This window comes from Cynara cardunculus, assembly GCF_001531365.2.
Source record: "Cynara cardunculus var. scolymus isolate 2C chromosome LG 2, CcrdV1, whole genome shotgun sequence".
Taxonomy (NCBI): domain Eukaryota; kingdom Viridiplantae; phylum Streptophyta; class Magnoliopsida; order Asterales; family Asteraceae; genus Cynara; species Cynara cardunculus.
The window spans coordinates 44532984-44554696 of NC_037529.1; the positions used below are offsets into that span (position 1 = coordinate 44532984).

General features: G+C 37.1%; 1 protein-coding gene across 3 annotated transcripts; it reads right to left on the bottom strand.

Annotated features, from left to right (window-relative positions):
- Positions 1 to 17124: 17124 nt before the first annotated feature.
- LOC112506769 lies at positions 17125 to 21214 on the bottom strand. Of its 3 annotated transcripts, none has more exons than XM_025111032.1 (4): positions 21030 to 21214; positions 20865 to 20960; positions 18474 to 19968; positions 17125 to 18395 (listed from the first exon to the last, which is right to left on the bottom strand). In XM_025111032.1, exons 1-4 carry the CDS (start codon positions 21148 to 21150, stop codon positions 18221 to 18223), a joined length of 1887 nt encoding a protein of 628 aa, XP_024966800.1. In that variant the 5' UTR covers positions 21151 to 21214; the 3' UTR covers positions 17125 to 18220. The 3 variants fall into 3 exon arrangements, with proteins under 3 accessions (XP_024966800.1, XP_024966801.1, XP_024966799.1); XM_025111033.1 differs by having other exon boundaries at positions 21040 to 21128; XM_025111031.1 differs by having other exon boundaries at positions 20865 to 21214.
- Between the last annotated feature and the right edge of the window lie 499 nt (positions 21215 to 21713).

A 21713-nucleotide genomic window follows, 5' to 3' on the forward strand; every position in this document is an offset into this window, starting at 1 on the left:
TAAACATACCCAACTTACTGACCAAGAAATTAAATCTCTTTTCATCAAGAGCCTTGGTGAATATGTCTGCAAGTTGGTGATCTTTATTAACAAATAACATTTCGATCGTACCTTTCTCTACATGGTCCTAGATGAAATGGTATCGAACATCGATATGCTTTATCTTAGAGTGATGTACTGGATTGGTCTTGATGGCTATCTTGCTTTCGGAGTCACAAAGGATTGTGATTTTATCAAACTCAATGTCGTAATCCTTGAGTTAAGTTCTTCATCCATATTACATGGGAACGGCATCTTGTTGCGGCTACATACTCTACTTCTGCAGTAGGCGTCGATACACAGTTCTGCTTTTTGGATGTCCAACTTATTAGTTTGCTACCAAACAGTTGACAGCTCCCAGATGTGCTCTTTCGATCAAGTTTGCATCCTGCATGATCAGAACTTGTATACATAATAAGATCAAATCCATAATGCTTAGGATACCAGATACCCAAGGATTGAGACCCTTTGAGATATCGAAAGATTTTTTTGACAGCTGAAAGGTGAGATTCCTTATGATTGGCTTGGTACCTAGCACACAGACAAGTGACAAACATTATGTCTGGTCTACTAGCTGTGAGGTACAACAGTGATTCAATCATTCCACTATAATTCTTAACATCCAGCGGCTTTCCAGATGGATCTGTGTCAGGCTTAGTACCTGTTGCAATTGGTGTTCTCATGGTGGAAGAGTTGTGAAGTTGGTACTTCTTCAAGATGTCGGAGACATATTTTGCTTGGTTAATGAAGATAAATTTTCTCTTTGTTTTACTTGGAGACCAATGAAGAATGTTAATTCTCCCATCATGCTCATCTCAAACTCACTCTTCATTAAACCAGAGAACTTATCACAGTGCCTCTGGTTCGTTGAACCAAAGATAATATCGTTCACGTATATCTAGACTAGAAGCATCTCACACTTATGCCTCTTAATGAACAAAGTGGTGTCGATTTTACCTTTTTCGAAACCATTCGATAGAAGAAAAGATGAAATACATTCATACCATGATCTTGGACCTTGCTTGAGTCTATACAGAGCTTTGTCTAGGTAGTGGACATACTCTAGGTGTGTAAAACTCTCAAACCTCGGAGGTTGCTGTACATAAACTTCCTTCTTTTAGCTTGTCATTCAGAAAGGCTGACTTTATGTCCATTTAGACTCGGAATCCTTTATGTGCAAAGAAGGCTAGAAATAGGTGTATGGCTTCTAGACTCACAACTGCCGTAAAGGTTTCATCATAGTCTATGCCTTCTTCCTGACAATAGCCTTTTGCAACGAGTCTGGCTTTATTTCTTACCACCATACCATCCTCATTCTTCTTGTTCCTAAAACCCCACTTAGTACTAATAGAAATTTTATCCTTTAGTAAAGGAACGAGAGTCCATACCTTGTTTCTTCTGAATTGTTGGTGCTCTTCTTGCATGGCGTCGACCCAACTAGGGTCTTGTAGGGTTTCATGAACTCCCTTGGGCTCTACGACGCTTAGAAAGTTTACGAACAAATATTCACTGGCTGTGGTGCAGCTCTTGTCTTTACTCCACTAGAAGGTTCACTATTATTTGATGAGTGGGATGGTCTTTTGTCCATTTGGTCATGGGAGCTCGCACAAAAGTTGGAGTCCTAGGATCTTGCTCTTCTAGAATGTTTGGCATTTGGCTTGTAGTTGGTGATGATGGCTCTGCTTGCTCCCGCTCAGATGATGGTACAGAGGAACCAAGTTCAGAGACAGAGGTAACGTTCTCTGGCTCTGAAGGATTGGGTTCTGATGCAAATCTTGAAGGCTCTAGTTGTGGATTCGCTTGATCGCTAGAGGAAGCAGAGGTGTTCTAAGGGCCAGAGTTGGATGTGCTTGAAGTCTGTGGCTCTTCTTGAACACGTGCAGAGGCATCTCTGGGTGCACATGCAGAGATGTCCTTATCACCAAAGAAGTCTTCAAAAAGTTTCCCGAGTTCCAATTCTCTTTACTTCGATAGAGAATTAGAAGCCATTGGGTTAAGCTTGAGTCAAGAGCTGAAGTACTCTGAAGTCCTTTGTTCTTTATCATCAAACGAGACGTTGATGCTTTCCATGATCGTCTTGGTTCGTAGATTGATGAATATGTAGGCCTTGGAGTGTGTAGAGTATCCAAGAAACTTGCCTTCATCAGCCTTCTTATCAAACTTTCCAAGATGATCACGATCATTCAGAATGAAGCATCTGTAACCAAAGACATGAAAAAATTTAATATTAGGAGTTCTATGGTTTATTAGTTCATAAGTAGTCTTCAAATGCCTCTTAACCATGATTGCTCTATTCTGAGTAACGCAAGCGGTTGAGATTGCTTCTGCCCAATAGTGGGTTGGAAGACCAGATGCTGCAAGCATCATTCTTGCAGCTTCAACCAAGGTTTAGTTTTTCCTTTCTACAACACCATTCTGTTGTGGTGTTCTTGCAGCAGATAAGTTCTGAGAGATTCCCTCTTTGTCAAGTTACGCATCATTTTTTGTATTCTTGAACTCCGTGCCGTTGTCACTCCTCAGCTTTTGAATTCTGCTCTATAGAAGGACTTGAATCTTCATCATAAGCTTGATTTGCAGCTCTAGGACATCTGATTTATGACTTACAAACTCAATCCAAGTATATCTTGTAAATTCATCAATAAGCACTAAGATATACTTTTTGCTAGACTGACTGCACATAGATTGGACCACAGAGGTCTACGTGAAGCATATGCAGAGGTCTGACGTAGGACACATCTGTCTTTGCCTTATGGGATGCTTTTTTGAGTTTTCCCATTTCACAGGCGGGACAGAGATGGTCCTTCTTAAACTTTATTAATGGCAGTTCGTCAACCAAATTGTTTTTCACAGGCTTCTCTATATTCGTAAAATTTAAATGAGATAGCTTGTGATGCCAAAGCCAAGCTTCTTCACATTTGTGAGACATGAGATAGAGAGTCTCTGAGTCATCTCTAGGTAAGAAGTTCATAAGATACAAATTGCCCTTATGATTGGCTCTTAGCAGCTCTTGACCTGATTGTGACAATATTGAACAAAATTCCTTTTGGAACTTGATATTATAGCCAGAATCACAGAGTTGACTTTACTGACTTTTAGATAACTTATTTAGGAAGGAGCCATCGTAAATGCTCGAACAAGTTCCAGAAGCATGCGAACAAGACTTGAGATCGCGGCTTGTACCAATATGCTCAGAAGGTTATGCTTAAGCCCAGAAACATAAGAAACTCTAGAGACAGAAACCTTACCTTGATGAAGATCTCCGTAGCCTTTTATTTTCCCTTGCATATTATCTCCAAAAATCACTCGTCCTCTAGATATGTCTTTGAATGAGGAAAGCAACCTTTTGTTGTTGGTCATGTGTCTTAAGCATCCAGAGTCAAGGTACCAGATGTCCACATGCGGCTTCTACAAAACAAATTATAGGGATTTAGATACCCACTTCATAATGGGTCCTCGATGATTAGGCTTAGGATTCTCAGATTTTGGCTTATTAGAAGGATCTGCCTCAACACCTGATTTACCAGACTTGGGGTTTGGCTTGCGAGATTTGGCCTTAGGAGTTTGGTTCCTCTGTGCCCTTTTAGATTTATTCTTGGGTGACCCACAGAGAATACATCTGGAAATAGAAAGGTGATGCTTTAATTGTCGCAGCAGAAAAAGACATTCACAATTATGAACACATTTTTTATGACAAAACGATTCATTAGATTCATAAAACTGTCTATTATTATTACAATCGTTCCTAGCATTGTTTGTTCGAATGAACTCCCAATCTAGTTTCGATTGTTTATTGAAATTTGTCTTTGTCTTCTCTGGCTTCCTTTCTTCCCTTTAACACCTTTGGTCTTCAAAGTTCTTTCTCAAACAAAGAAATTAAATTTAAAATTAGACGCATGCTTTCCTTTCTGTTCCGAAGTGAACTTAATGGGCTTTGGAAATTTTGATGCAGAGTGGTAGGTTTAGGTTCCTTAGCCTTGTTTTCCTTCATGAGCTCAAGAGAAGACTTGGCTTTTAAATAGATGTCCACAAAGTCAGGACACATGGGAATCTTTTTCATCTGCTCCACTGCTGGAACAGACTTATTTGAGATCCCACTTTGAAGTTTGTGAACTTCTGGTCGTGGATTCACTATCTCAGTTTGAATCTGTTCTGTATGTGATTCCACCTCTGATGCAGAGTCAGAGTTAAGAAAATCTCTTCGTGGTCTCTGAGTGGTGGAGGTTTCATTAGAATCATGAGATTTTTGTAGACATGTATCAATGGCTTCGTCCTTCTTCTACGTCGATGAGGAACTTGCAAAAGTTTTTGTGGAATTTCTTTCTGGATTGTTTAAATGAGAAGCAGAGGGATGATTCAAGACCTCAAGCAGATCTTGCACAAAGACTTGTCTCACTTTCTCTATGAACTCGTCCATCAACTTTGGATCCAAAGTTTTGAAAAGATCATCTTTTGATGCATTCTTGGTCACTTCTGGTTCAGTTTTGATTTCATCACCGTTTTGTTTTGAAGGCTCAGGATTGTGGGCACTAAAGCTAAAAATCTCTTATGTATTATGTATGTTGTTTAGATCAACTAGGAGCATACTTTTAGAAGAGTAAGAGATGTTTTCAAACTTGAGCTTTCTTGATCTAGCCCCACATTTAAGTTTAATTCTTTTGAATGGTGATGTTTTATGCAGAACCGGAAAATCGGGTTTTTGCTCTGCCCCTAAACGAAAGTGTTAGGACTGAAAATCAGTATTAAATTGTATTCGTCTTGAAAGTTAAATATTGTCTATAATTGTAAAAGTCATCGTGTTTGACTTTTCTTAGGTAGGTTTGACTTTGACTTGTGTTTAGATGTTTGACCATATAAATAGGAGTTTGTCTTGTAATTAGTGTMAGAGAGCTTATTGTAATATTCAAGATACGTAATAGAGTTTTGACTAATAAATCTTGTGTTGACCTTTTCTCTCAATATTCATATATGTGTTCTTGATGTTCTTACAAGTAATATCTTAGATCTTCCATGATAATGGAGCTTTGCATGAAGATTGATCACTGAAGTGGGACACACAGAAAGATAGACTCAAGAGTTGGTTTCTTCTTCCAGGTGAGGTCTAGGTCTGTATAACCTATTCCCGCTTTATCCTGTTGAGAATTTAGCTTTTCGTACACCTGCTGAGCATCTTGATATTTTTTTAATCAAGAGCGCTTTTCTTTGTAAGCTCTGGTGTAAAAATTTCCTTTCCTTTTGAAAGTAATTTTTGAGGGCTAAGGAGTTTAATCTAACACGCTCTTTTTCTATTATTTCCTTGTCTTTCTTCTGAATAGCCTTTTTAAGCTCAGAGCACTTTGTTTTTAAAATGTTCTATGTGGAGAGTTTGGTTTTCAAAATTCTATCTTTTTCCATAGAGAGCTCCTCTTTTTCTACAGTAAGAAGCTATGTTTCTCTCTCAAAGAAATTCATTTCCTTCTCTAAGGCTTTTCTTTTTGCTTTTTCATCAGAGAGCTTCTGTTGTAGTTTAGTAAAATCTTAGGTTAAAATAGAGATGTTATGCTCTAGTTCATAATGGGAATAGCCAGAAGTAGAGCATACCTGAGAGTCGGAGCCAGATCCAGACTTCTCTGCATCGTGATCAACAGCCATGCCACAAAAGTGGGCTTGGTCCTCTTCATGTAAAATAGAGTCATAGCTCCAGTTCTCTTGTTCGGCCATAAGACTCCTCTGAGGTCGGTTGTACTTATATTTTTTCTTGTAGTAGAAGTCGTCTTTAACCAAAGGACATTTAAACGCTTTAGAGTAGTGACCCATCCTTCCGCATCTGAAGCATCGAACTGCATGCTTCTTCTTCTCAGGCTGTTCTTCCTCCTTCTTGATCAATTGAGAAGGAGGTTTCTTTGGCTCAAAACCTCTGTCGCTTCTACTTCCTCTCTTATCAAATATCTTCTTTCCAAACTTCCTCTGAAACTCCTTGGTGATAAGATCCAAGGATTGTGTAAAGGCACTAATGTCATCATCTTCAGAGCTTGATGCTCTGTCTTCATCATCACTCTCTATTACCAGTGCTTTCTTCCCTCTTCTTCTATCTTCTTTCGATCTTCTTTCTCTGGATGATTGGTTGGATCCAGTCTCTTTGGAGTCAGAGACAAGAGCTAGCGGTCCACCCAAAGGGACCTTGTTCTTCTGCATCTCTTATTCTTGTGCCTGCAAGGTACCGTAGATATCATGTAGCATCCACTATTCCAAATCTTGATTCGGTTGAAAGGACATTGACAGGTTTCTCCATTCGTCATTCAGCCTTTTCAAGAAGAGCATGTTCTTCTCTTCTTGTGTTCTAACCACGTCGCACTTTTTGCACTTGTTGATTAGAGTGTTGAAACGATGATACGTCTGCTCGGAGACTCGTCGGGGATGGCCTGAAAACTGTTGTACTCATTTAGACATTGAGCACACTTATTCTTCTTCATTTTGATCTCGCCTTCAAGCTGATTGGCCAACTGGTCCCATAAATCCTTAGCGGGTTCACAGACATCCATAGATTGGAAGATTTCATTTAGGAGGGCCATTATCAAAATCCTTTTGGCCTTTTGATCAACTTCCACTCTTCTCTTGTCTTCATCATCCTAATCTCTTTGAGGTTCGGGAACACGTCTTGTAGGAATCTCAACGGTATCTCCAGCGGGTGCAACCCTAGGAATTAGGGTCATGTATACATAAGGGCCATTGAGAATAGATTCATAGAGTGCAAGGTCAAGACCTTCATAGAAGTTTATCATCTTGATCTTCCATTAGGGATATTTATCCCAAATGAGAGTAGGAGGTTTTGTGAGGGAACCGGCACTATACACCAAGTTCCAAGATTGATTAGACATTTCAGAGTTGTTTTGGAGAGAAAGAAAATGGGAAATTTTGGAGATTTTAGAAAATTCTAAACTTTAAAGACTTGCAGTCTTGGAGAATACTAAAAGCAGTTGTTTTTAAAAAAATAAATCTAAGCTCTGGAATGGAAAACATTTTATAAAACAATTAACCAACAAAAGAGAATTATCCTAATGGATATAGATCGACTAATCAACTGATTTGATTAGCAGGCTCTGATACCAATTGTAGGAACCCAGATTCCTCTTAAGTATCAAGAAACATAGTTAAATAGAGTTTGACGTGAGGAAGGTAATCAAAAAAGAAAGAAGAGGAGAATGAGGCTACTATGAAATATTTACTCATGGGTGGGGCAAGCTCATTCTGTTTACTCACTTTAAATTGAGTATCCGTGGGGGGCTCGCACGACGGGCTATTAGCTCAGTGGGCCCGTGTGAATCAGCAAGGACCACCTTGCAAGGCTAAATACTCCTGGTGCCTGTAGCTCAGAGGATTAGAGCACGTGGCTACGAACCACGGTGTCGGGGTTTGTGGATGGAATCCCCCGAGAAGGGTTAAAATGGCAGTTCCTGGAACTAATAAGAATGAAAGCTTGTTTGAGTAAATTGGTTGCTTTATTAGAAGAAGAAAATAAGAACAATCTTCAATCTAAGTAAGTATTCTCTCAAGAAATCTCTATAGTAGAAGCGTATTCAAAGTTGGCAAATCTTCAGGTATTTTAACCTGAAGAGGATACCTCCTTTTATACTCCTATGCAAAACATAATCTCCTAAATTCTAGGCTTCAAACTCTGACTTTTTGTTCAGCTTCCTCAGCCTTCAAGTTCCTTGGAATGTGGAACGACTTGTGTGTACGTGGCAAATTCTGATTAGAGTCTTGGAGATAAGTCTGAACTGCTTGTCCACAAACGAAGGGATTATGAGATTCAGAGGCTCTATGTCTGGAGTGTAGCGTTGCATCAAGTACTTAGGCTTTTCGACACTTAAGTCTTGATCTTCCTCTGGGTTGAGCATGGGCTCCGTATGTAAGACACTTAGCTCTTTGAATAAGAGCTCTTGGTCCAGAATGCATCAACGAATAAATCCTATATAACTAGACTAATTGACTTCTTGCTTACACTTTTACAAGTGGGGTTCTAACAAATGTAACCAAAAGTGTATCAAAAGTGACGGCAGCTACAGTGACTATTTTTGTGTCCATAATAACCGTTACCGTATACCTACTGTGATGATTTTTAACCATCACTTAAGACTATATTTGTACTAGTGCAAGATGAGCAAAGACCTGAGCAACCTGAGGAAGATCCTACAGTACAGAGTTCAGAAGATGGAGTAGGATTTGAAGATGAAATGGAATTCGTAAAGAATGATGAAACCATGGTCTCATTTGAGAATTTTAACCATGTGTTCCTTACAAACCATGAAGAAAAGGATATGCTAGAGCATGAAATTGATGGAAAGTGGTCTGGGGAAATACAGATGATGTATGAAGAAATGGTGAGTAGGTTAAGAAAGAAGAAGGAAGAGATGAACCTAGACAGTCCAATAGTCCAAGTGGCAGAATTCCAAAACAAATCCTTTGTTGTTGTGGACTATTTGGAAATAAAAGTGATAAGGGAAGATAATTGGATCTACAAATTATCAAGTGCAGACTTTTCAAGGCTAAAACTATAAGACCAAATGTTCTTGCTCAACTGTTTTCAAAGAGCAAACATTTCTTGGGCAGAACTGGAGCTAAGAAGAACAATGGGCATCTATATCATAAATATAGGTCTATATGACGTCCAAGTAGCTGTAGACCTCAAGCTGCCAAGGATAAATTGTGAAGAACCTCTCTTCCAAACCTTTGAAAGCGGACTACTAGTTAGGAGATTTACTAATTTCAAGCAGCTAGAATATTACTTCAGAACTCCCTCAAAGATATGTGTTATGTATGTAACCAGCCTACCTCTCTTCACTTCTAAGGTCCTCAAGTACTTCTTAGAATAATTTGAAGATGTTTCAACTCCCCAAGTGGAAATAAAGGAGAATTTCATCAAAGAAATCCAAGCAAGGCTAAAACTATGGGAGTTGGTGAAAGAGTGCCTAAATCTGGTGATAATGGATGAAAACCCAAAGAAGGCCTTGGCTGAAGATGTGTTCTTACCTTCAGAGTATTATGTCTCCCCCACAATCAAGGAAGAGGCCAAGGAATCATAAAAAGAGAAGGATAGCCCTCTGAATCTGAAAGAATGGTTCCTAGAATTCAAATTCTGGAACTTATTCATGACAAAGGAAGAATTCAGGGTTATAACCTATATCGATTCATTCATAAGGAAGCCTCCTAGTTTTAAAAGGAAGTATGAGGTATTTATTCATAAAATTGGAAAATCAAGGAAGGATATCTACTCAGACCTGCTCATCACAAGGTTAGTGGATGTGAGGTAGAAAACTTGGAGAAGCCTTGTGTACCAAGTGTTTGTAGTGGAGAGGGAAGATAGAAAAATATATGAGTTCTCAGAAAGACTACCCTTTGTCCACCTGCAAGATATGCTCCAAATTTGCAACAGGTTGTCCCCTTATGAAGACAAGGTTGCCAAATTCAAAAAAGGGCTTATTGTTATAACTTATGGCATATTAAGAGCAACTCTACAGGCTAGGATGGTGGACTTCCAGATGGCACTCATCCTAAAAAGAGAAAGGGTTTACTTGATTCCCCAGACATAAACTTAGAAGGGGTAGAGAACTACCACACTGGAACAGTGATATGTGATCCACCTGGGTACATCTGCAAGAACCTACATAGGAGATTTTTTTTTCAGAATCTATGACTTGCACAAATACAGTTATGGTACTCTAAAGCAGATCAACAACTCCTTGGAGAAGAGACTGCACAAGAGACCTAGGGTTGTATCTCATGAAGATTGGCCTAAGGTAAGAAAACTGGTAATATAGATGAGGAAGGAGATAGAGTCCCAACTAAACTATAAAGAGATAGTCACAAACAAGTTCATTCCCATCCTTGTTTATAAAGGTTTTGAAGTTTGAAGAAAAGGGGGGGGAATGAAAGATCAAGACAAGATTGCTTCAAAATTCACCAAGTGTAAAAGTCTGAAGAGTCAACTTCAGAATTCTACATCACAGACTTTCGAGTTCTGAGTACCAGAAAAATATACAAGTCACAACTCTTAAGAGTTATCTTCAGAACTCTAAAATGCCAGACTTTAGAGTTCGGGTACAATAAACTTCTATGAGCACAAGTGTTAACTCTGAAATAGTAAATCTTCAGAGTTCTAGAAGAAGTGAAGACCCGAAGAGCTATAAGTACAAGTCTATAGATGAAGTCTGAAGACCTTGAGTTTGGAGTTAGAATAACTCTGAACGAAGGAACTTTGAAGTCTATCATGTCAACAACCTCAAACCCGATAATGCTTATCTATTTGTTTTTCCAGTTTTATAGGATTTAGTCTTTATATATATAGATAGGCTATTCATTATTATTGATAGGATTCTAGATTCATTATTTATTATTCTTTATACTCAAACAGCAGATTGTTGCTTTCTGTATTCGCATTACATTCAATAAAGAAATCATTTGTCCATCTTCATTGTTATTCATACTTTATACTATATGAGAACTTTCATCTTCTCTCATCACTCGGCAGGTAAGTTAGTACTCTCTCAATCTGTATAATCCCCTTTCATTGTTTTTTCTTTTCAATCTTCTCGCTTTCAACTCTCTCGTTGTTTTAATCAATTTATGTTTCTGGGTATTGTTTCTTATTAAAGATTTGACCTTTGTTGATCAACAATGTACTTTTTAGTGGCTCACTTGACCAATGGAATGGTGTAAACTTCATACCTAGTATCATACATAAAAGATGTTTGATAAATGTCCAAATGAAATCTTGTTTAAGCATGTACTCAAATTGCCTATTTTCTTCTTAGCATGATTATATTTGGATCTTAATGTCTATGAATGTACCAATTCACCGAGATAACACTACTTTTATGCAGAAAGGGAACCATTTATTATACCATAAATAGACATGTGAGAATGTATTAAAATCATACTACTTGACTATGGGTTTACACTACTTGGTTGGCAGCTATAAGGGTGGTTGTGACTGCTAGTACAATAATCCTTCTGCCATGGCTATGCCTACTAATTCATAGATTTTTTTTGCTTGTTTTAGTTGAAAAGGTAGTAGATTTGGTATTTAGGACATTTGTCCAATAGTATATTACATCGTTAAGCATAAAAGAAGAAAGTGTTATTTGAACTACATGCCCTTTGTGGTCATGCTTATGCTTTCTACAATTTTCATGCTTCATTTTTACCAACCATATATGGAATTTGTATTTTTTTGCTTTTATTTATTTGGCAAAATTTCGAATCTAAAAATTTGAGTAATTAAAGGTTATACAAGATTTGTAATTTAAATATATGTTTAACAATTTAAGTAATTGGACAGGAAATGGACCGACTTAGTTTAACAAGACATTTACATAGGCAAAGGAGACAAGAGTCGTTGGAATGGTTTAACATAGTTGTCCATGTTGTTGTATTCTTTGTTGCATCACTTTGGATGATTATGGTTAAAATACAAAGGGGTACTTAATATTGGATACTCTTCTTCAAATGTCGATCGATCCTTAATATTGTGTAAGTATATTTATGAGAGTGACACTATGTCTATATTGCAAATTAAGATGACTCGAACGTGTTTCAAAAACTTGTGTGACATGGTGAAACATATAAGGAGTTAAGAACAATTAAGTTTATGAATATTGAAGAACAAGTTGCCATGTTTCTTCATATTATTGCTCACAGTTAATAGTCGGGTTATGATATGTCGTTTTCATCGTTCGGGAGAAACAATTAGTAGACTTGTTTCTCGAGTTTGCAATGCCGTAAGCAACAAGCCATGTTCTGTTCTAATCACTTCGATTCCCAAATAAGGTTACATCCATAATTGCTTAAGAAACCTGAACCTGTTCCTGTTAACTGGTCTCATCAAAGATGGAAATGGTTTAAGGTATTTCCACGTCTTTTAGAATTTACTTATTTGTAAACAAGTCTAATTATTATGAAAATATAATGATCCTTTTTTCTTGTTTCCAGAATTGTGTACGAGCTTTAGATGTAACCTACATAAAATGTTTAGTTCCACAAGAAGACAAACCTAGATATAGAACAAAAAAGAATGATATTGTAACAAACGTGATAGGGGTGTGCTCACAAGATATGCAATTTATATATGTGTTACCGGAATGGGAGGGGTCGGCTGCTGATGGTCGAGTGCTTCGAGATGCTCTTCTTAGGTCTTATGGATTAAAAGTTTCAAGACCGGGTATAGTTTTTGATCGTTTACTATGTATTAACAAGTATAAGTTTTTATGGTTGATTAACTTAATTTATTATTAGATTATTACTTGGTTGATGTCAGATACACAAATGGAGAGGGTTTCTTAGATCCTTATAGAGGTCAAAGATATCATTTAAATGATTGGTGCGATGGACATCAACCAACCACTGCCAAAGAACATTTCAATATGAAGCATTCATCGGCGAAAAATATTATTGAACGATGTTTCGATATGTTAAAGGCAAGGTGGGGAATCTTGAAAGATAACTCGTATTATCCTATTGATTTAAAGTTAGGATCATCATGGCATGTTGTCTCCTTCATAGATTTATAATGCAAGAAATGCCAATGGATCCACTTGGCAATGAAGGTAAAGTGGATAAGGGAAGTGGAGACCTTGGAGTTGAAGACATGGATAATATAAATGTTGTTGTTACTTCAAATGAGTGGACTGCATTTAAGGATAATTTAGCACAATCTATGTTTGCTTCTTGGAACGCTACCAATTAATATTTATGATTCAAATGTTTGTTTAACTCATACTTCTAATGTTTGTTTATAATAGAAATTATGGAGTTTGGATATGAACAAATAAATGTTGTTGTACTTCAAATGATTCATTTATGTTTATAGGTATGAAGAGTCAAATTAGAAATTATCGAGTATGGACGAATATTGAAGAAACAAAATTTGTTGAAGCTTTAGTTACCATGGTGAATACAAGAGCATTTAAAGCCAATAATGGCTTTAAATCGGGTTATTTAACATATCTTGAACAATCGTTAAAAGAATCTTTGTCAGACTCCTGTATTTTAGGGAAACCACACATTGAATCAAAGTTATAAATAATGATCGGACTATTGTGCATGACATGATAAGTGGTTCATACATTAGCGGCTTCGGATACGATAGTGCAAAGCATTATGTGGTTGCTAAAGACCAAGTTTGAGAGTTATATCTTCAGGTATAAAAAAACTTGTTATTTAAATTTGCGTAATATATAATTATAGTTATATGTATATTTATGTTATTCTATTATGAAATAGGTCCATAAAGGGGCGGGAAAGTGGAAGAACAAAGCCTATCTTTTTTATGAGGATCTTTGTATTGTATTTGGAAAAGATCGGGCTCAAGAAAATAGAGAAAGAGATTTTGTTGAGGCAGGAGAGGAGGTGCATATAATATAGAAGATCAAACACAACACATGAATGACGAGTCTGGTGAAGTGATAACAACTAGCAATATTGAAGGTGGCAATGTATATATGCAATCTGAAGAAACTTCAAGTGGGCTTGGTAAGAAGAGAAAACGCCGAGTAGATAACATGGCTAACAGATTCAATAATGCGGTTACTAAACTTGCAGAAAGTCTGGAGAAATGGCGAACAAACTTAACAAAGGTATAAAACGTGAAGAACTTGATAGGAAACGTTCGATGTTCACTTATGAGATCTCAAAAATGCAGTCATTGGCCTAACCAGAAAAGTTTAAAGTAATTTCAATGATAAGAGACGATCCTGAAAAGGTGAACATCTTTTTAGACTTGCAAGAAGCAGATGGGGAAGCTTATGAGAATCGGGTTTTGAAAGAATGAAAAAAATTGGTGGCTAAATATGTGGTTTTGGAAGAGCGGTTTGTTGGTTAAATGTGTATTTTTGATTAACAAGTTTGTTGGTTGTATATGTATTTTGGATGAACAGGTTTAATGATTAAATAGGTATTTTGGAACAAAGAATTAGATGATTAAATATGTAATTTTGAAACAACGAATTAGACGATTAAATATATATTTTGAAACTATGAATTAGATAATTAAATATGTAGTTTTGAAACAATGAATTTGATGATTAAATATATGGTTTTAGAAAAATGAATGAGATTTGATGATTAAATATACAGTTTTGGAGAAATTGATAACAAAAGGGTAATTTATCAATAAAAAAAATTATAAAACAAACAAATAATTACAAAAGAAAAAAAAAGTAAATCTCAATTCAGATCCTACAAACCAAACATGATTTATAAATGAATGAATTTAAAATCCATTCCATATCCTACAAACCAAACGCAATAAAGGATTCTAAATTCAATCCAATCCAAATCCCTCAAAAATAATCTTGCAAACCAAACGCACCCTAAGTCTATTATTGGCATTCATAGTTATCGAATCCGCTTGTATTTCAAATCCTGACAATCTTACAAATCAAACACGGGATTGGAATGAATTTCAAATTCAAATCCTCTTGATTCCATCCAATTCCTACAAACCAAACAACCCATAAGGTCCTCTTTGGTTTGCAAAAATGGAATAGATTTAGGGCATTCGGATTTCAAATTAATTTCAATCTCATGTTTGTTTGTTGGATTATCCGAATTTGCAATCCTAATATTTAATTAAAATCCTACAAACATAGGATTTTTAAATCCTTAGGAGGTGTTCGGGATTTCCTAGAATTATATGAAATAAGGTTTTAAACAATGTTGAAAATATTTGTTTTGTAATAATCGATTAATAAAAATGTAATTTAATTATGTTTATAATAATTTATAATTATTTTTAAGTAATGGAATCCAATTCCATTCCAAATTCTTCAAACCAATGATTTCAAATTCCTCCAAATCCAAATCCCTTCGTGAAATCCAAACCCCTCAAAAACAGTCCTGCAAACCAAATGGGTCCTAAAAGTCTACTATTGGCATTCATAGGTATCCAATTGACTTGCATGCACCTCAACTAAACTTATAAGACCATATCTTAATCTCTCTTGTCAACAAAGACAAAAGTACAAGAACAAAAAGTCTATTATTGGCCTACATTTGGTATCCAACCAGCTTGCACATACCTAAACTAAATCTATAATACATATCTTGATCTCTCCGGTCAAGAAGGAAAAAAGTCTATTATTAACATTCATGTGTATCCAATCAGCTTGCACACACCTCATGTCCTCAACTAAACCCAATAGAGATATCTTGATCTTTCCTGTAAGCAAAGACAAAAGTCTATTATCGAGTCATGGGTATCTAGCCAACTTGCACACATTTCAACTAAATTCATAACACATATCTTTGATCTCTTCTGTCAGCAAGGACAAAAGCCTATGATCGACATTCATGTGCATCCAGTCAGCTTGCACACATCTAATGTCCTCAATTGAACCCATAAGAGATATCTTGATCTCTCGTATAAGCAAAGACAAAAGTCTATTATCGGCATTTATAATCTATCTAGTCAGCTTGCACACACCTCAACTAAATAAATAAGACATATCTTGATCTCTAGTTTCAGCAAGAACAAAAGTCTATTATTGACCTTCATAGGTATTGTGTCAACTTGCACGCACCTAAACTATACCCATAAGACTCTGAAGTTATCAGCTAGGCAAAACCCTCTAATCACCTTATAGGGACTTGAATGTGTGATTAGTAAGAAGCAAACCGAAGACCTTGCCAGTTGAGCTACCTTAAATGTTAAAAGAGGTCTCTTGTTGTGATGCAGCTCTAGCTTGTGAACAGAATCGTTTCCAATCTAAGTAAAAGATTTGACTAAACATTCAAGGAACAATAACATAGATTTCCTTCGCTAATCATCATCATATACAAAGAAGCAGTATTATGATCGAACATGTTAAGACTTACACCATGAAATTGTACTTGGCACGCCATAATCATAAATGATGATGTGCTAAACTTATATAGAGACAACCGAACCACGATGAATCTTGCATATGAATCCCAAGTAGAAAAAGGTTTCAAGTCATTCATCTTGTTGGAAACAATCCTTCATATTCATGATGATACCCTTGTTAATGAAGAAAACAGATAAGAAAAAGGACCCTACATACCATCATATACAGATGAACCAAAAGAAACAGATGGTTTTAGATACAACTCTCACCATCCACTACTGACAACCCACTATTTACCATACAAAAACTAACTTAGTCACTTCCATTTCTAGCCAACCAAGCAGAAGACCTATGTTTAACACAAATTACAGACCAAAGAAGGGGCATGGACCATTCCAGGGAAGATTAAAGATTATGTATGTTCTCCTTATGCTATACCCATTAGACACAAGATTAACTTATGGGCCGTTTTCCAAAGGCTGACCAGGTAAGCCCTTACCGGATGTTACTTATGTTATCAGGTGACCATGACAAGGTCAACATGGTCACCCGGTAAGTGGGGAGAAGACTTACCTGGTAAGCGCTTACCGGATAAAAGACGTTACAAACAATCATTTTTAATGGCTGAGAATGTTACCCATAAGATAAGTAAGGTGCCGTTTACCAAACGGTTATTCGGGTAAGTGCTTATCAAGTCACGTTACCTCACCGGATGAATATGGTAAGAACCAAGAATCTTACCCGGTAAAAGCGAAACAAATGACCAAGAGTCTTACCCGGTAAGTGAGAGCGACGACTCTTACCCCAGTAAGCACTTACCGGGTAAATTGTTGCATACGATGTTTTGATGGACTAAATTTTTACCCGATAAGTAAATAATAGTGTTAAATTTTACGGGTAAGTGTTTGGTAAACGGCCCCTAAAAGTGATGACTCTTGTCAGGTAAGCGCTTGGTAAACGACCCCTTAGACATGGTTCAAAAGCCTATAGTTCATCCCTTACCTACCATATATGCTTCCCAACTTGTCTTTCTTTTGGACTTGGATTCATGGTGGTAATGACTAGGTCTAGCCTTTTGTTACGCATAATCTTGCCATATATTCAACTCTCTACCCTATAAGCATCTACCATTGCTTCCTAATCATTCACGATAAGACTAGCGTTTCTTCTTCATGCATATTTGGATTTGTCAAAAGAAAAAAAAAGATGGAATCAGAAATGTGGCTAAATCTAGTCAAAGCATAATTAACATGATAAGCATTTCATATTCATTTAATACAAAGAGCAAGATTATTCCCAGAAAGTAAAATGTTTACACCATGCTAGAAAATAGAAATGACACATATACAAATAGGAGGGATTACTTTTGATAACAAAAAGTAAGAGTTTCAGGGTAGCTACCGCCTTCATGAACATTAGCAGATCTTAAACTATATTCATTTCATAAAATTTGACCATCATACCTTAATGTGCAACTGCTTCAAAAACATACATCTGCCTGCATGCGTTGTGTGTTCATTTGATGAAAAGTACTTTGCAACTGTAATTCGCTACTGATCAAATCTGATCATCTTCAGAACATAACATTTTCAAATAATCCGTCATGCAAAATTGACTGATTCTTTCTTCTGCATGTCACAATGGTACTGTGATTTGTGTACCAAAAAAGCCAATCTTCCATCCAATCTCTATACAGGTGCAAAAAATGTCATCTAGCAGATTTCTATAAAACCCATCTTCATGTGCTTATCCAACAACTCTCAACTATGAGTGTAACGAAAATCCAATGAAGCATATGACAAGCAGTCTCTTGTCAAAACAGAAATAAACACGTCGATCCATTCTGAGATGTATATGACGGATGTTACATCAGCAAGCAAGATCTTCCAATACTGTTCTCCAAAGGGTTTGATTGGTGGGAGGGTATATATGTCCAGCTGTCCAAGGATACAGATGGCTTGGAAAATAGAGACAGTAAACAACCAAGTCAATCCAGTACCTGACAATCCCCAGCAGACCTTTAACACAATTGTTTCTCTACAACCTAAAGAAAGTTCATTCTATCATGTTTGACCTCTATCTACCAAAACCATACTTCTAAAATTACTGACAAGTGACCAAATAAAACATAAAAAAATAAACAGACAGTTGGGCACCCCAATGCATCTAGTGGCCTAAGATAGGCCAGTAAATTTTCTATCGATGCCAACCTACTTATCCTCATCGGTTTAACGAGGCCTCTAGGAGAATGTTGCCAATTGTCAAGAAACTAAGTGATGTTCTCTAACCAAAAACTACCAACAGGCCTTTCACTGACCACAGACCAGTAGATTTTCAAGTGGCAGCTACCAAACTGATTCTGGGTTGCTCTCCGGAAGAGCAATACTAACTGGTTGCCATCCTGATGGATGATGTATGATCCACTTCTTTCCACTGATTGCCAAGTTCAAAATCTGAAGTATGTCACCCAATGCAGCATCTTTTAAGCATCTATTCTTTATAATAGTCGCTGCCTCATATCTAAGCAAAACATAAATAATCACCTGTCAGATAATGCTCAAACATAAGTCATTAACTTCATGTGGAAGCAAATGTTACCTGCATTGAGAACCAGCTATTGCAGAACGTCCAGTAGGAGTTGATAAAAAAATTTGGAGTTCATCCCATGTTGCTTTTGAGTGATCTTTAATATTATTACCGATAGGGTTCACACACTTCCATAATTTCTCATTCTTACCAACAAAAAATGGTAATGTACCTAGATTCTGTTTCACTACCAGCTGCTGCTTGACAGCACTCTCTAGGGCCTTTTTAACATCAATATTGCGTTGTTTGGGATTCCCATAACGAATGCAATTAATTATGTTTGCTTCAGTAGGCATAATCTTTTCATTTTTCAGTGTGCTCAAGGCAAGTAAAATCACCCCTATAAGGCCTTGGACATATTCTGAAGGTTTTGGGCATCCTGGTGTGCCCCACACACCACAACCAGTAGCAGCAGTACTTGTTGTGTCCAATGCTGAGGAAGATGAAGGTAGGAAATCTGGACCAGTAGCTGGATATTTGTTCAGAGTATCCTTGTAAAACGGAGACTTATTGGGCATACTATATCCTTTTTGTGGACCGTTTGCGTATGCATGATTTGCAGAATCAATGGAATTTGGTTTCAGCTGTCCACCCTGTGGTTGATTCATTGGAGGATTGTGTTCTCTGCCAGAGCTATCAGAAAAGTTAAGCTTACCAATATCAGGAACAAATGTCAGGGAAGCAGACGTAGTGCTGTATCCATCAGGCCTGAGAGGCATAAAATGAGGAGGGCGAAGATGCGGATTAGGTGGAAAGTAATTTCCTGGAGCAAGTGTGGGGTTTCCTGGAGGATTACCGGGCCTTACTGACTGTGGATGATGGCCTTGGTAGCTAGTGCCATTATTGCTGGTATTCCACGAATAATCAGGGCCAACAGGAATGTGATTTGGGTTTGATCCACTTGAAGAAACATTAGGAATACGAGAATAAGATTGCTCTTGGGAGTCCTTGAATTGACTAGGTTGCATATAACCTGGTTGATGAGAGTTTAAATTAATCTGATTTTCTAGAATCCCGATGGGTGGACTTGAAGTTCTTATAATTGGTTGACTCAAATTTTTCCTTATTAGCTTCCCCTTCGGTTTAGAATCATTTGCTCTTCCTATGCTTGAGAATTTCTGCAATCCTGGATGGGGATTCCCATACATGTTATCTAAAGGTTGATGTATCTGAACTGGTTCAGAAACTGGAATATGTACTGGATTAGCACTGAATGTATGGCCATAGCTATTATCAACTGCTTGAGGTGATTCACCATTTGTTATTGGTGGTCCTCCAGCCAAAAGACTAGTCCATAGCCATACACTCTTTGCAGCTGCAAGGAGAGATGGGGATGCTTTCTGAGGTTGTGCTAGAAGAATATTATATTTCCTCATCCTCAATTGATGCAGAGCATTTGAGAAATCCCGATCACCAGATATCAACAGATAATTTCCCGGGGCAGGGTTATCAACAGCCCAAAATAACATGTCCACCAAAATTTTCTTGTCACTTGCATCTTTAACACCTAATCACAAGAATACAGAGTTTTATCATATACACATTGGAACCATACTAGTCAGTAAGAGAAACTATGTAAGAACAGAGTCGAGCTTACATAGAAAAGTTGGGGAAAGAAATAAAGAAGAAACGGAAAGTACCATATTAGTCGGTAAAAGGAATTACGTAAGAACAGAGACAAGCACATAGAAAGATTGGGAAGAGAAAATAAAAGGTACCATACTAAAAAAGATATAATGGAGAGAAATAGACACGAGTGATAACCAAGGCTCAACCAAAAGGTTTATTATCATTATCTTAGTAGTGTAGCTCCTCTACTGCACAGTATCACCTAATTTCGACCCAAGACACCCATACATTGAATTTCTATGTTGTTTTATGATCAGTGTTGCTTTCAATGAAATCTTTAATTTAGAAGCAAAATATTTGTCAAAAAATTTGCTTGTGCAGATTTAGATGATAGATACTAGTACAGACATCAACACGGACTGAAAGATGTATCTACAAATTGTCAAAATAAATCAAAAGAGCCTTGGCCAAGCTGAATCCAGAGGTCCAACCTTGATCTAAAATGAATATTCAGTCTCTAGGGCCCATAAGCTCAACTCACCATGATCCGTTCAGTCCAACACTCAAGTTAGAAATGTCACTAACAAACCATTTTTCCCTCACAGTAACATATATAAGGTACCTAAGAAACAATCAAATGAAGTATGTATGTATTTGTATAAACAGATCTATAAATACGTCGCTTTAGGGTTTATGGATTCGGTTTTTGCCAAAATCTATCACTCAAAGCACAAAAAGCACAATCATCGCTTTCAGTTCAACATCAAAAAAGACTCTGCTTTTATATACTTATACCATATATGGTGCGATAGATGTAAAATTATATGTATATACCAGCGGGCACATGATTCAAGGCGATGCCGGTACTGTTGAGACCTTGCTGGACGGAGGCCGGGATCCGATTGGTGTCGCCGTAGGCAGAAATCGATACTGGCCCACAGTAATTCATATCAACCAAAGCAGAACTTATATTCTGAGCGATCGAATGAGGTTCACAACCTTTTGGTACCTGACAGTTCTCTATGTCCCACCACACTGATATCTTCGCCTTAGCGTACTGCTGTTCGGCTGCTCCACCGGCCATAGTTGCAACGCCGTTGTTTCCACCAGATCCGCTCATACAGTCGCCGGGATTTGATGGCACACGATAGCAGAAGACCTCCTTTTTTTTCCTTTTCTTTTTTCTTTACGCCTAAAGCTAAGTGGATGAGAATTGTCTTGTGGAGAGGATTAGGAAAGAGGCGGACCATCTTAAAACCAGGGCTAGGGGTGGGGTCCACTCTTCCCATTATATGAAATTACCAAAAATAACCTTCGGAGGAGTTTTGTTGTTATTGAAAGGGGTTCGGTCGGATCGATGCGTTGGAATTGGGGCATATGTCTTGGAAATTACCAAAATGGCCCTGAATGAATGCGTTTTGGGAGTGTTTGACGGGTTGTTGATCCTGACCCTCGTTGACTTGGGTAAGACTTAGACCATGTTAATTTTAATATCAAATACTACATCAAATGGTTTTAGGTGGGTTATTATTTTGCTCTAAAAAGAAGGTTTTGGATTTTGATGAGTAAAACGATGAAAAAGGTAAGAAAAGATATTCATTCTTAAAACAATTTCAATTAAATGTTAATATTTATGAGGTACATCAAGATTAAAAATAATTTAGATTTTAGATTTTTTTTTAC

Coding starts and splice junctions, on each gene's coding strand:
- LOC112506769 (XM_025111031.1), bottom strand. CDS start 21,150: ATGAGCGGATCTGGTGGAAACAACGGCGTTGCAACTATGGCCGGTGGA. Junction 19,969..20,864: donor CTTGAATCATGTGCCCGCTG/GTATATACATAT, acceptor TCTTGTGATTAG/GTGTTAAAGATGCAAGTGAC. Junction 18,396..18,473: donor ATAGCTGGTTCTCAATGCAG/GTAACATTTGCT, acceptor TGTTTTGCTTAG/ATATGAGGCAGCGACTATTA.